The sequence below is a fragment of the Furipterus horrens genome, unplaced genomic scaffold (genome assembly GCF_987537825.1).
Source record: "Furipterus horrens unplaced genomic scaffold, mFurHor1.1.pri manual_scaffold_7, whole genome shotgun sequence".
Taxonomy (NCBI): Eukaryota; Metazoa; Chordata; class Mammalia; order Chiroptera; family Furipteridae; genus Furipterus; species Furipterus horrens.
Genome location: NW_028327177.1, coordinates 73,988,227 through 74,000,955, shown reverse-complemented (window position 1 = coordinate 74,000,955; position 12,729 = coordinate 73,988,227). Strand labels below are relative to the sequence as shown.

General features: G+C 39.6%; 1 protein-coding gene across 1 annotated transcript; it reads right to left on the bottom strand.

Annotated features, from left to right (window-relative positions):
* Positions 1-5,406: 5,406 nt before the first annotated feature.
* LOC150004641 (large ribosomal subunit protein eL34) lies at positions 5,407-5,801 on the bottom strand. Its single transcript, XM_090282918.1, has one exon. It carries the CDS (start codon positions 5,772-5,774, stop codon positions 5,421-5,423), a length of 354 nt encoding a protein of 117 aa, XP_090139044.1. The 5' UTR covers positions 5,775-5,801; the 3' UTR covers positions 5,407-5,420.
* Between the last annotated feature and the right edge of the window lie 6,928 nt (positions 5,802-12,729).

Here is a 12,729-nt window from a genome sequence, read left to right as displayed (position 1 = left end):
GAATGAATATATGAGAACTCAGCTCACTCTATTTATCTCCCTTAAAAATTTAAACATTTGCAAAAATGTAAACAATACCAACATTACAGATTTTATTTCACTTCAGAAAATAGTTATTCTTCTTAAAGATGTATTAACATGTAAAGGGTATAGTTATTTTTACATGAATTAATAAATATTTTAAACATTTTCTCAGTTTAATTTATACTGTAGCAGATATGGATAGATACAGCCCACATAAAAGCTCTGTGGTTCCTCTATAATTTTTAGGTATTAAGAGTAAACATCACATACCCATGACTGTTACCTTAGAGAAGATTCTTAGATGTTGAGTTGCTGGGTCAAAAGTATGTAGAAGCCTAAGGAGATAAGACAATGATGTATGATGTGGTATTCTGGGGTATAAAAAGGACATTAGGTAAAAACTTAGGGAATTGGAATCAACTCTGCACTTTAATGATACTGTATCAAAATTGGTTCAACAGTTTTTAACAAAGACACAAATTATACTAACACAAGACTAATGTTAGTAATTCTAATGTTAGTAATAGGAGTAACTAAGTACAAGGTATATGGGAATTCTATGTGCTGGCTTCTCAGTTTTTCTAGAAATCTTAGAATGTTCTAAAAAAATTATCTGTTTTTTAAAAATGGAGTGTATGATTGTCCTAAGGGCTACCAATAACAAATTATCATAAAATTGGTGGAAATTTATTCTGTCACAGACTGGAGGCTAGAAGTCCAAACTTACGTTGTCCCCAGACCATGCTGCTTCCAGAGGCCCAGAGACTCCAGGGAAGAGTCCTCTCTGCCTCTGCAGCTTCTGCAAGCTCCTGGTATCCCTGGATTTGTCAAGGCTGCATCACTCCAGTCTCCACCTCCATCTTCTATTGGCTTCTTTCTGTATGCATCCTCTCCTCTGTCTCTAATAAGGACCCTTGTCATTGGATGTAGGACCACCCAGTTAATCCAGGGGGGCTTTATCTTGACTTCATGACATCTGCAAAGATATTTTTTCCAAGTAAGATCATATTCACGGTTTCCAGAGGTTAGGATGTCAACATATCTTGTTTTAAGGCCACTATTTGACATATTTCATGGAGTACTACTACTACTACTACTACTACTACTACTACTACTACTACTAAGCACACCAGTCAAAAACTGGGGAGTTGTGCAAAAATAATGATTTTGGTTTTAGAAGATATAGTCTAGGCCCTTCTTTCTGACTGTACTTGACCAGCTGTGCTCTGCCAGAGGGGACCACTCGGAGACTGAGATGGCATAGCAGTGTGATCTGTGTGTGAAGGACCTGAGAAGGCAGGTCAGAGGCTGAGGAAGACTGAAGAGACTCACGTGTTGTCCTATTTCCTTGTGTGCCCGTATGCCAAGTCCTTGAACAGTGCTTGGCACACAGGGCTTCAGTAACTTTTGTTTAGTGAGTCATTGATCTGTTTATGCCTGTCCAGCATACACATCTCTACACCCATCTATCATTTTTAACCGCCAGTGTGTATGTATCTTCCTCTACAACTGGAATAGAAGTGACTGGAGGGCATAGGTCCACATCATGATTTTCTCTATGCTGCATAGTCCCAACACAGAGACGTCTATGCAAGGGGCCCAGTAGAGATGGATTAACTCTCTTGTCAAACCATGGCTGATTTATCTGGGAGATATGCTCGCAGTCATTTTTGCCCCTTTGGGTTGCGACCATGTTTCTTTTAGCGTAAAAGAATACAACGTTGGGTTTCATTATAGTAGCTATTATGTGTTGTCAGGGACTTCCAAATGAAAGAGGAAAAATCTGTTCAGTAATAGAAAGGGTTCAAGAGCTGATTGAGGAGGTCAGGATAGTTATGGCGTCACTATTGGACTCAGCAGAGTGCTCCCTAGACTGCAAATGGTAGCTGGGTCACCTAGGGAAAACCATTTACCCCCAGTGACTTTCTGACCCTCAGTTTCCTTGTCTGTATTATGGGGATAATAATAATACTACTCTCAGAATTAATTTGCAGAAGCACTTGACAGGATAACAGGTAAGCATTCAAAGATGTTAGCTAATGCATTGTTGTTGACCAGTTACAGAAATCATCTCATTGCTCACGACTCTCATTTAGGTCTCTGGTTTGGTGCCCTTACATGATATCCAGATGACTCCTACTTGATATCTCCAACTGAGCGTCCAAAGGGCTTCTGAAATGTACTACACCCAGAATAGGTTTCTGTTCCACTTCCCCAAACCAAGCATTAACCCAACCCAACCCACCCAAACCAAATCAAAACAAAACTTACTCTCTTCCCCATCCACTAAATTACTCAGGTACAAACCTAGAAGTAATTCTTAGTCCTTCCCTTCCCTTAGATCTCATCCATTACCACATTATGTTGGTTCTAAGCCTGAAAGCATGTTGAATCTGTTTGACCATCTAAACCACACCACTCTGTCCAGGCCTCCAAGTGAAGTCCCCTTCTTGCCACCTGCCTCCACCACAATCCACCACCAGTGTCATTAATTACTCCATAGTTCTCTTTGGCCATTTTATTCCATGTTTAGAATAAGATTAAACTCCTTCTTAGAGCTAAATGCACTTCTGGTTCTGGGCTTCACTTATCTTTCCCACCTTCTTCCACTACTCTCCCCATGGCTTCCAGCAATAATGCCCCAGCCCTTATTTGAGCCTGGGAAAGTCTTTCCTGACTGCTCATTCTCAATAATATTGAATTAAGTGTCACAAGCTGAGAGGTGTTTCCTACCATTCCAAGCATATTAATTCTCTCCACTTCACACACAAATTTTCTCATGAGATCTTATTCATTTCATTTTTAGTTCTTTCTTTAATCTGCAATTATCTTCTGTTTTGTTGTTAGTTTGCTAGATCATTTACTCATCCATGAAAAGGTAATTTCCTTGAGGACAAGGTCCTCCTTGGAATGATATTATTGAAGGAAAAGTGTGTACATCATGAAATGAGTAGCTCAGTTTCCAGGCTTTCAGAAATGTCCAATTTTGTGTAAGGACAAAAGCAAAATGCAAATTAAAACTAGGAGGCTTCTTTCTCCCTGTTGAAGATGTTTTAGTCCCCTCCATTTTTACTTAGAACATTTACTGTAGAAAAGTTTTAATGGAAAGTACCTCTTGTTTATTTGGAATGTATATAAATTCTTCTGGAGACTAGGTAGGCCCTTGGTGAGCCTTACAGCCCAGTTGTATCTTTCTCAAGGACCTGGGGGCCGTCTCTTTCAAATGCAATCACCAAGGAAGAAAATCCCCATCTTCCAGTGTCTGTGGAGGGTCCCAGTCTAACTTGGTGGGGGGCTGCCTGGCTCTTAAAGATATGAGTTTATTTTTCCTTTGAATAAAGCCAATTTGTCAACACAGATGGTCACTCCAATTACCAAGTGTATCTAAGATGAACTGTGTGTGACCAAGGGTGCTGTCCAGCCCTCTGACTTGGGGGACTGGCTACTTGTTTATCTTGAGAACATCAGTGGAGTGAGTTGTGTCTGATTGGCTACACACAAAAGGATGACATTTCTATCTTTGCAGTCTGTGAATTGCCTGTGATGCACATCATATTGTGGTTTAATGCTTAGTCAGTAACTAAACTTTCTTTACTACATTTGTGGAGAGAATTTCTGGGTTAGAAAGATATTTTGTTTTTTGACTATATTTCTAACAGCAGTAGTAAGTTGTCTAAAATTTTTAATTCTTAAGTTCTTAATAAAATAATGTTAATATTGGCAAATGAAACATCTAGTTAACTGATTTTTTAGAAGTTCTAATTGTCTTTAGTTGTCACATAACATCTTGAAAGCAACTCTATGTGCTAATCAATTTCCTTTTCTTTTTGCATTCTTTGATGGGAAATAGTGTACAGGTCTAAAATAACCAACAAAACAACCCATAATGTCATTAGCAAAAGTTGTTTGTAAATTAGTGACAAAATAAGTCTTCTAGAATGACTCTCTTTAAAGAGTGTGTTTACTTGTAAAGAAACTGGTAAAGCTGTGTATTACATGTCCACACCTGCTTTTATCACAGAGACTGTTGACAGTTGGGTTTCTTCAATTAACCCTGCCATTTTCCTTCTCCAATGACAGTGGCAGGAATGATAATATGACCACTAATGGAGAAAAAGGGAAGTAATCTTAAAAGTTTTATGTTGATCAGAGCTTAAGAAATGGTATACTTCAGATAGACATCAATTAGGGATGAAATAACTGGGTAATATACTAGAACTTGGAACACAGTGCCTTGTAGGAAAAGATGGGGTTTTCGTCAATCCCCTTAGGTCCCTGGCTGGGTCTGAACATTAGACTGACAAAGACAGATGAACAGGAGTAAAGCATACCTATTTTATTGAAATTTTACACGTGCACAGGAGCCTTCATAAGAGAATGAGGACTTGAAGAAGTGACCAAGAGCAGGAAAAGCTAACAAGATAGAGGAGGTTTGGGTGAGAAATAATACATTGTGGAGAAGTAACTGGGAAGATGAAAGTGAGTTTAACATGTTTGTTGGTACAAATTTCTTGGCCCCCAGGTCTCCATCAAGTGAGAAGTGTCTGCCATTCTCCTGGTGCAGGGAGAGCACCTTTCACAGAGTTTTGTGACCTGTTTTGGGGAAGAAGAGCCAGGCTGCCAGGATGTCAGAGCGACCTTCCTCTTCTCCATTTTCTGAAACTGCTTCAGGTTAAGATATTCAGCGAGCCACCATGCCTTGTGCTGCTGGAGGGAAAACTGCTTCCTGAGACAGACCAACAAGGACCTGCAACAGAGCATGTTTCCTCCCCAAGAATTCTATTTACTTATAAAACTATTAGCTATTTAAGGTGAAATATCGCCACCATCCCCCAATGCTGTTCTCCAATGAGCTTGTGCATCAGGAGTGATTTTGCTTATAACACCTAGGAATGAGATACATCTTTGTTTCTAAATTAAATCTGGCTCAGGCTCTTACCTGAAGGGATTGGTGGGAAATCTGAATCGACTGTTGTTTCTGGGTCCTGAAGGTTGTGCACAGCCTGGCAGATGGGATGGGAGAGCTCTCATGGTCCAAGGACCACCCCAGAACTTAGAGTGCTCACTGCCTGTCTGGCTGCTCTTTCTGCCCGGGGCAGAGCTGCTGGGCACTGGTTCTTCCTGAAGGCTATCCACATCTGTCCTGCTCCACCATGGCACCTCTGTAGTGCCCTGCTTGCTGGATCCAGTCTTTACAACCCAGGAGAACTTTCCAAACCACCAACCACCTTCCACACCAGTGGAGCCACTTCTCAATCAAGGCTGCATTGGGACTTTTGTGGGCTCCTGCCAACACAACATAAAATAGAAAATATGATGTTTTACAACTACATTCTTTTTTTTTTTTTTTTTGCCTTTTAATTATTTTTATTACTCAAAAAAAAAGAGCTTCGTTTTTATTTAGCTTTCTGACTCTGTGCTTGTGCCTTTAATACTTTCACAACAATTTTCTGCTCCTCAATAAGGAAAGCACGCTTGATCCTGTCACGGACACATTTAGCACACATGGATCCACCATAGGCCCTGCTGACATGTTTTTTCGTTTTAGACAACCTCATTAGAACTTTAGGCCTCACGGCACGAACTCCGCGAAGTCGGCCTGGGCACACGCCACATGCAGATTTTGGTGCTTTCCCAACCTTTTTGGTATAAAGGTAAACAATTCTATTGCCAGGAGTTCGGGACAGTCTGGTTTTGTTAGAGGCTGTATTGTAGGACAGCCTCCGGCGGTATGTCAAACGCTGGACCATTGTGAATGCCTAAAGACGCCGTTCCCGGAAGAGTACAACTACATTCTTAAGACTACTATTGTCCTACCCATATTTGTTGCTGTTATAGTCATTTTTTCCTTCTGATTTTAAAAGAAATTAGAGTTAAAACATCTTCTGTGGCCTTGGGCCTGTGCTCTGTGCTTGTGGTGCTTAGATAAATGGGCCAGGCCTCCAACTGTGTCCACCTCCGTCCCTCAGGGGAGGTTCAGCTCCTTGCCCAGAGGAGCCTAAAACTCTAAATCTATGAGCTCTCCTGGGAGTAAAAGAAATTGAGAATTTTGTGTCCTTTTAACCTTCTTGGGAGGAGTGGGTGAAATATGTCTCATTTGTGATAAGGCTATGCCGCTCCCACCCCCAAAACTAGAGATAGTTAATTTTCAAACTTTTTTTTCTTGTCCCTTTAAACTGTGCACCATCTATTGAGGGCAGAAGTGGAAATGAGGGTGGTGGCTGCCCTGTCAGCTGAACCTTTTTTAATGAGCTTGTCCTCCCTCAGCTGCTGGGAGAGCCTCAAAGCAGATGTGGGTGAGCTCAGCACTGTCACTCAAAATGGGGCAGGACTTCTGACAGGAAATGACAAATACCTGCAGCCTTGTTGGCTTCCTGTTTGCTCAGGGTCTCTAAATATCCTCAAAAGGAATCAGCCAAAGTTTAGGAAGGTGAAGCTTTCAAGTGGTTGTCCCCTGTAGGTATTGCCCTAAGTAAGGAGTCAAATGAGAAGTGTTACCAAAAAAAAAAAAAAAAAAATGGAGAATTGGCTGCCTGCCACCACAAAAGCCAAACTTGTGAGGCAGGTGTTGGTACAAGGAAAGAGATTTATTTAGGTGCTGCACAACCTTGGAGAATGGTGGAATCCTGTCTCAAAGACCATCTTGATCTTCCTGCTCAAGCCCAAGATTCTTATAAGGATAGGGAGGAGAGGCTTTTAAAAATCCAATTATCTTTCTAGCTTCTGGCATACTTAGGGTCCTATCCATTCATATTTCTAGCTTTCCACTGGCTCAGTGTAAGAACCTTTCCATGATGCCATCTTGGTCAATAAGGATGACTTCCTTGGCACTCTGGATAGACTGTATACCAGTAACAAAGGGGGAAAGCTTTTAAGAATGGACAGTTTCTGGCTTGTTACTTTGATAATCATAGTTCCAAATTTTTCCAGATTTATAGTTGCATCTATTGCATAGTAACTTCTAATTTTAAAGATACACGCACTCAAATCTCTCCAAGAGTATTATTCAAACAAATTTTAAGGTTGTCTTCTGATTAACCTTTAATTTTCTAAGTTTTTTTTTTCCAGATGTTGAATGTGGGGATTCTTTATACAACTGGTATCTTTAAATTATGAAATTTTGGTGGGCACAGTGTCTTGCACCCAGATTACATAGGCAGATCCTAAGCAATACCATATTATTTCTATGTAAGAAGAGGGGATGTCCTTTTAATATTTTAATATCATCATTGCAAAAAAAAGGTGTGCTTACATTGAAATAAGCATTTTACATGAAAAAAAAGCCAACAACAAAGAAATGCTTTAAAAACTGACCTGGAAATATATGTAATATATTCTTTTATGATGAATATGTCCATACTTTAAAATTTTTAATCATATTCATTAGTGAGGAGGGGAATGGTTGTATCCAAACAGTAATGATTGATTGAACTTAGTCAAGTTGAATGGAGGAAGCCTGTGGCATTTTCCACTTTATCCTTGTCCCAGCACCATTCAACATTTTAATTAGCGATCTGAATAAAATTACAAATGGCAATTGTCAAATTTGTGGATGATGATCTGGGAGAGTCCAGATTCAGAAATCAAACTGTATTGAATGACTGGAACTAGAGATGAAGTTAGAAAATTTAATTTAAGAGGGATAAAGGCAAAGTGTTATATGTGGGTCTAAAAAATTCAACTCAATTCTGAGTAAAAATAATAAGAAAAAGAGGAGAGTCTTAAATACAAGGCCATGTAGTTCAGATTCCATTAAATAGGCAATAAGATCTCTGCTGCTTCTCAAGCAGGGGCACAATGTGATAAATATGCTGCTGAAGAGAGATATCACTAGGGTAGGGTGTAATGTGAAAAAAGGAAACATGATCCTGGAAGCTTTTTCAATGACTCATGTAGGAATTGATGGGATCAGGCCTGGGACAGTGGCAGTGGGAGTGAAGAGGAAAACCATAAATGTTGAGACATGGATGGAAGACTATCAATGATTAGTATCCTCACAACTTCCTAAGGATAAGCTTGCATCCTAGGAACCAGCATCATGCCAGTGCTCAGGGCAAGTGGCAGCCAGGATGATTTCTAGAACACGTCTGCACTTTCTCATAATTATTCTTTCCCTTTTTCTTGTGCTGTACTTTTTATATGGTGCTTAGCTTTGAGCACAGAGGCCAGAAAATAATTAGGGGTATGCAGTCTCTGGAACTTGTTTGTCTGATGCTCTTTAAAAAGAACACATTTTAGTAAATCCTATAGGCTCACCAAAAAACTACTCAACCTAATAAGTAAATTTGGCAAAATAATGGGATACAAAGTCAATATTCAGAAACCAAAGGCATTTTTCTACACCAACAATGAAATAACAGAAACAGAAACTAGGAAAACATCCCATTTACTACAGCAACAAGAAAAATAAAGTACCTAGGAATAAACTTAACCAGGGAGTAAAAGACCTGTACTCAGAAAACTACAGAACACTGAAGAAAGAAATTAAGGAAGATACAAATAAATGGAAGCATATGCCATGTTCATGGATGGGAAGGATCAACATCATTAAAATGTCCATACTACCCAAAGCAATCTATAGATCCAATACAATCCTTATTAAAATACCAATGACATATTTCACAGATATAAAACAAATACTTCAAAAATGTATATGGAACCATAAATGACCCCAAATAGCTTCAGCAATTTTGAAAAAGAAGAACCAAGTAGGAGGGATTACAATACCTGATACCAAACTATATTATTATAAGGTCAATGTAATCAAAGCATAAAAACAGACACATAGATCAATGGAACAGAATAGAGGAAAACATAGGTAGTAAAATTTCAGATGTCCCACGTAGCAATATTTTTGCTGCTATATCTCCTAGGGCAGGGGAAATTAAGGAAAGAATAAATAAATGTAACTACATCAAGTTAAAAGCTTCTGCATGACTGAAGAGAACATCAGCAAAATGAAAAGGGAACCAACAGTATGGAAAAACATATTTGCCAATGATACCTCAGACAAGGGCTTGATCTCCAAAACATATAAAGAACTCATACAAATCAACAGCAGGAAGACAAATAATCCAATTAAAAAATAGGCAAAGGACCTGAATAGACACTTCTCCAAGGAGAACATACAGATGGCCCATAGACATATGAAAAAATGCTCAACATCACTAGCCATTCAAGAGATGCATATTAAAACCACAGTGAGCCCTGGGTGATGTGGCTCAGTGGATTGAGTGCTGGCCTGTGAACCAAAGGGTCACTGAATCGATTCCCAGTCAGGGCACATGCCTGGATTGTGGGCCAGGCCCCCAGTTGAGGGTGTGCAAGAGGCAACCACACACTGATGTTTCTCTTCCTTTCTCCCTCCCTTCCCCTCTCTCTAAAAATAAATAAATAAAATCTTTAAAAAAATGTTTATTCTTGTGTATTGTGTGATGAGTGGATCCTGGATCAAAAGAAAAGAAATGGAAAAACTGTTAAAAAAAGTACAATGAGATACCACCTCACACTGGTCAGAATGGCCATCATTAACAGATCAACAAACAAGTGCTGGCGAGGATGCGGAGAAAAGGGAACGCTAGTGCACTATTCGTGGGAATGCAGACTGGTGGAACTGCCTTTTGATCCAGCAATCCCAATGCTAGAATCATACCCTAAGAATCCTGAAACACCAATTCAGAAGAACTATGCACCCCAATGTTCATAACAGCACCATTTACAATAGCCAAGCACTGGAAACAGCCAAAGTGCCCATCTTTAGATGAGTGGATCAAAAAACTGTGGCACATTTACACAATGGTATACTACACAGCAGAAAGAAAGAACTCCTGCGCTTTGTGACGGCATGGATGGAACTGGAGAGTATTAAGCTAAGTGAAATAAGCCAGGTGGCAAAAGAAAAACACCATATGATCTCACCTATAAGTGGAACCTAATGAACAAAACAAACAAAGGAGCAAGATAGAACCAGTGACATGGAAATAAGGAACAAACTGACAGTGATCAGAGAGGAGGAGGTAGCGGGCTAAGGAAGGAAAGAAGGGCAAGGGTCTAATCAAGGAACAGTGAGTACAAAAGACCCATGGGCATGGAAACAGCGTTGTGATTGACTGTGGGAGTGGGAGTTGGGTGGGGCAGGGGACAGCATGGGGGAATAATTGGGACAACTGTAATTGAAAAACAAGTAAAAAAAAAAAAAAGAACAGAACACATTTTAGAGGTTCCCACCTCCTTTGTTTCTGGCATGCTTTTAGCTTCTCTTTAGTGTTTCTACCTTAGATTTGTCATTTGTGCACTTGGTTCTGCTTTCTTGTAGAAATTTTCAAAGCAAGATAGTTCTATCAACACCTCTGTTTCCTGTTAAATGATATCTAAGATGTTATTTTTTGGCAGCTTATCTGATGATGCTGAGATTAGAGGCCTTGTGATTTTTAGCAAAAGAAGGTTTGATTCCAATATGACATACAGTAGGGCTCCTGCTTCAGCAGATTCTGCCCAGTGGCACAGTGCCAGCGAAGTCATCCTCATCTGACTCCCTCAGTATTGGTTACCATCAGGAACAGGCCACACACACATACACATACACACACATGGAAGAGCAGGTTAGGAGAGTTAAACTGATCACTTGGAATTCATGGACAGAGAACATATCAAAAAAAGGAGGAAGAAGGCAAAAACAGCATAGTAAGAGTATTTTAGCTGACAGTTAAATATCAATTCAACAATGACATGTGATGCTTTTAATGGGCTTTTAATATATTAGTTATGTGAAAGGAGATATCCTACTGTGCTGGTAAGACCTAATTAGACTGGAGCATCATGTCAGTGACAGGTACCATTCTGTACAGGAATAGAAATCAATCCTCTTTAAACAGCCATTGAAGGAAGAAGGGATTATTCTGAAGTGTAAAACAAAAGTCACCAGGAACAGGAGAGTTGTCTGGAAATACATAAAAGGCTGTCATATGGGGAGGCATGAGATATACTGTATACTCTGTCATAAGGGTGGATCCAGGACCAGTGGATACAAACTATAGGAAGTCGGTTTTCAAACCAGACTAGGAAAGATTACCTGACAGAAATATCTGGGGATGAGAGCACTCTCTGACTGGGCAGTAGATCCCTGACAGCGGTTTTTGCTTAACGTCTTTCGTATAGAGGAATTTGAGGCATATTCAGTGCATAACTGTTCCTTTCAACCTAGAGAGCCATTAATTCCATGACATCAAATTTTAAATGATTAAGAACAAAATTGGTAATAGGAGTAGAGCAGTTAGTATAATTTTCCAGGAAGTTGACTAGAAGAGATAGGAGAGGTAAAGAAGTTTTGTTTTTGAAGGAAATGTGGTTTGTTTGAGGGGAAATCATCCAGTGGAGAAGGAGAGGAAACACAGGAGTTAGTTGGGGAACAAGGCTCTTAGGAGGATGGGAGGTGCAATTTTAGAGGAAAAACAAATTTCTGAAACTAATGAGATGCTTGTGAAGATGGCTAAATGTGAATGTTTACTGATTCTCCTGTTCTCCCAACTCTTTATAATTTTTCTGTGTAGATTAGGAAACCAAGTATTTCACTGAGGGGGTGAGGGTGGGCAGGGGATGACTGACAAAAGGAAGAAAAAGAAAAGCAGCCCCACCACTTGGCACTGTCGCTGGACCCCAGTCTCATTTGTAGAAACTTCAGGAGTCAGTCTTCTTGTCTTGTCATCATTCAAGTGTCTGTCCCTCTGAACTTCCTCCCTGAAAAGCTGAGTTGTAGATTCAAGCCTACTGATCTCATTATCATGGTTAAGTTATCTTTCTAAAAAACAAACCATACCCAACATTGTGAATTCAAGTTGGATGCAAAAAAAAAAATGTGAATTTTAAAAATCAAACCTTGGTTCTGAGACTACATTCTGAAGACTAGAGCAACCAGACATAAGGAAAACAGATTTGTGAACCTAAAGAGAAGTTATTTTATACACAAGTATTTTTTAAAAACAAGAGGTCTAGAACTTTTGCATGCATAATGTCCTGGAGGATTTGTTACAACAGCTTCCTGGAGCTTACACCAGAGCCAGATTCAGAAGGTCTGAGGTGGGGCCATGGGTTTGCATTTCTAACATGCTCCAGTGATGCCACGTGACAGTGGCTCTGTGGACTGCACTTTTGGAAGCACCATCCTAAAATACAGTGTGAAGAATGCAATCCTCATTGTTATCTAGCACTACTTAATTAAAACAGATTGTTACAGATTATTAGGTCCCTTCCCAGAGTGAATGAATCTTAATCTGTCACACTATGACTATGATTATTGTCACATTCAGATACTACCTATATAATTTAGTACTTCAAATGGTCTTTGTTTGAATACTATAAAATGAAACTTTATTATAAATAGAAAACTAGTACTAGTTATCACATGTAGAAGGTCATTTTCAAACAAAATACAATTTAAACAATGAAAAAATTCTTGCAAAGTATTGTTTTTGATGTTCTGAGCCTGAAGCCTATTCTTTTTGTTAACAAGAGGGGGTTAAAAGATGACAGCAGTTGCGACATTCTCCTTTACTTAGTTCGAAGGCTCAGGCAAGAACCAAAAACTTCCTTACCACAGGACCCAAATGTCATTTAGCACTGTATCCACTGTGTGCCACCCAAGGCGGCCCACTGAACCACCACCTCTGCACCAGGCTCACTTGTCTTCTGACCAGTTTTACTCAGTAC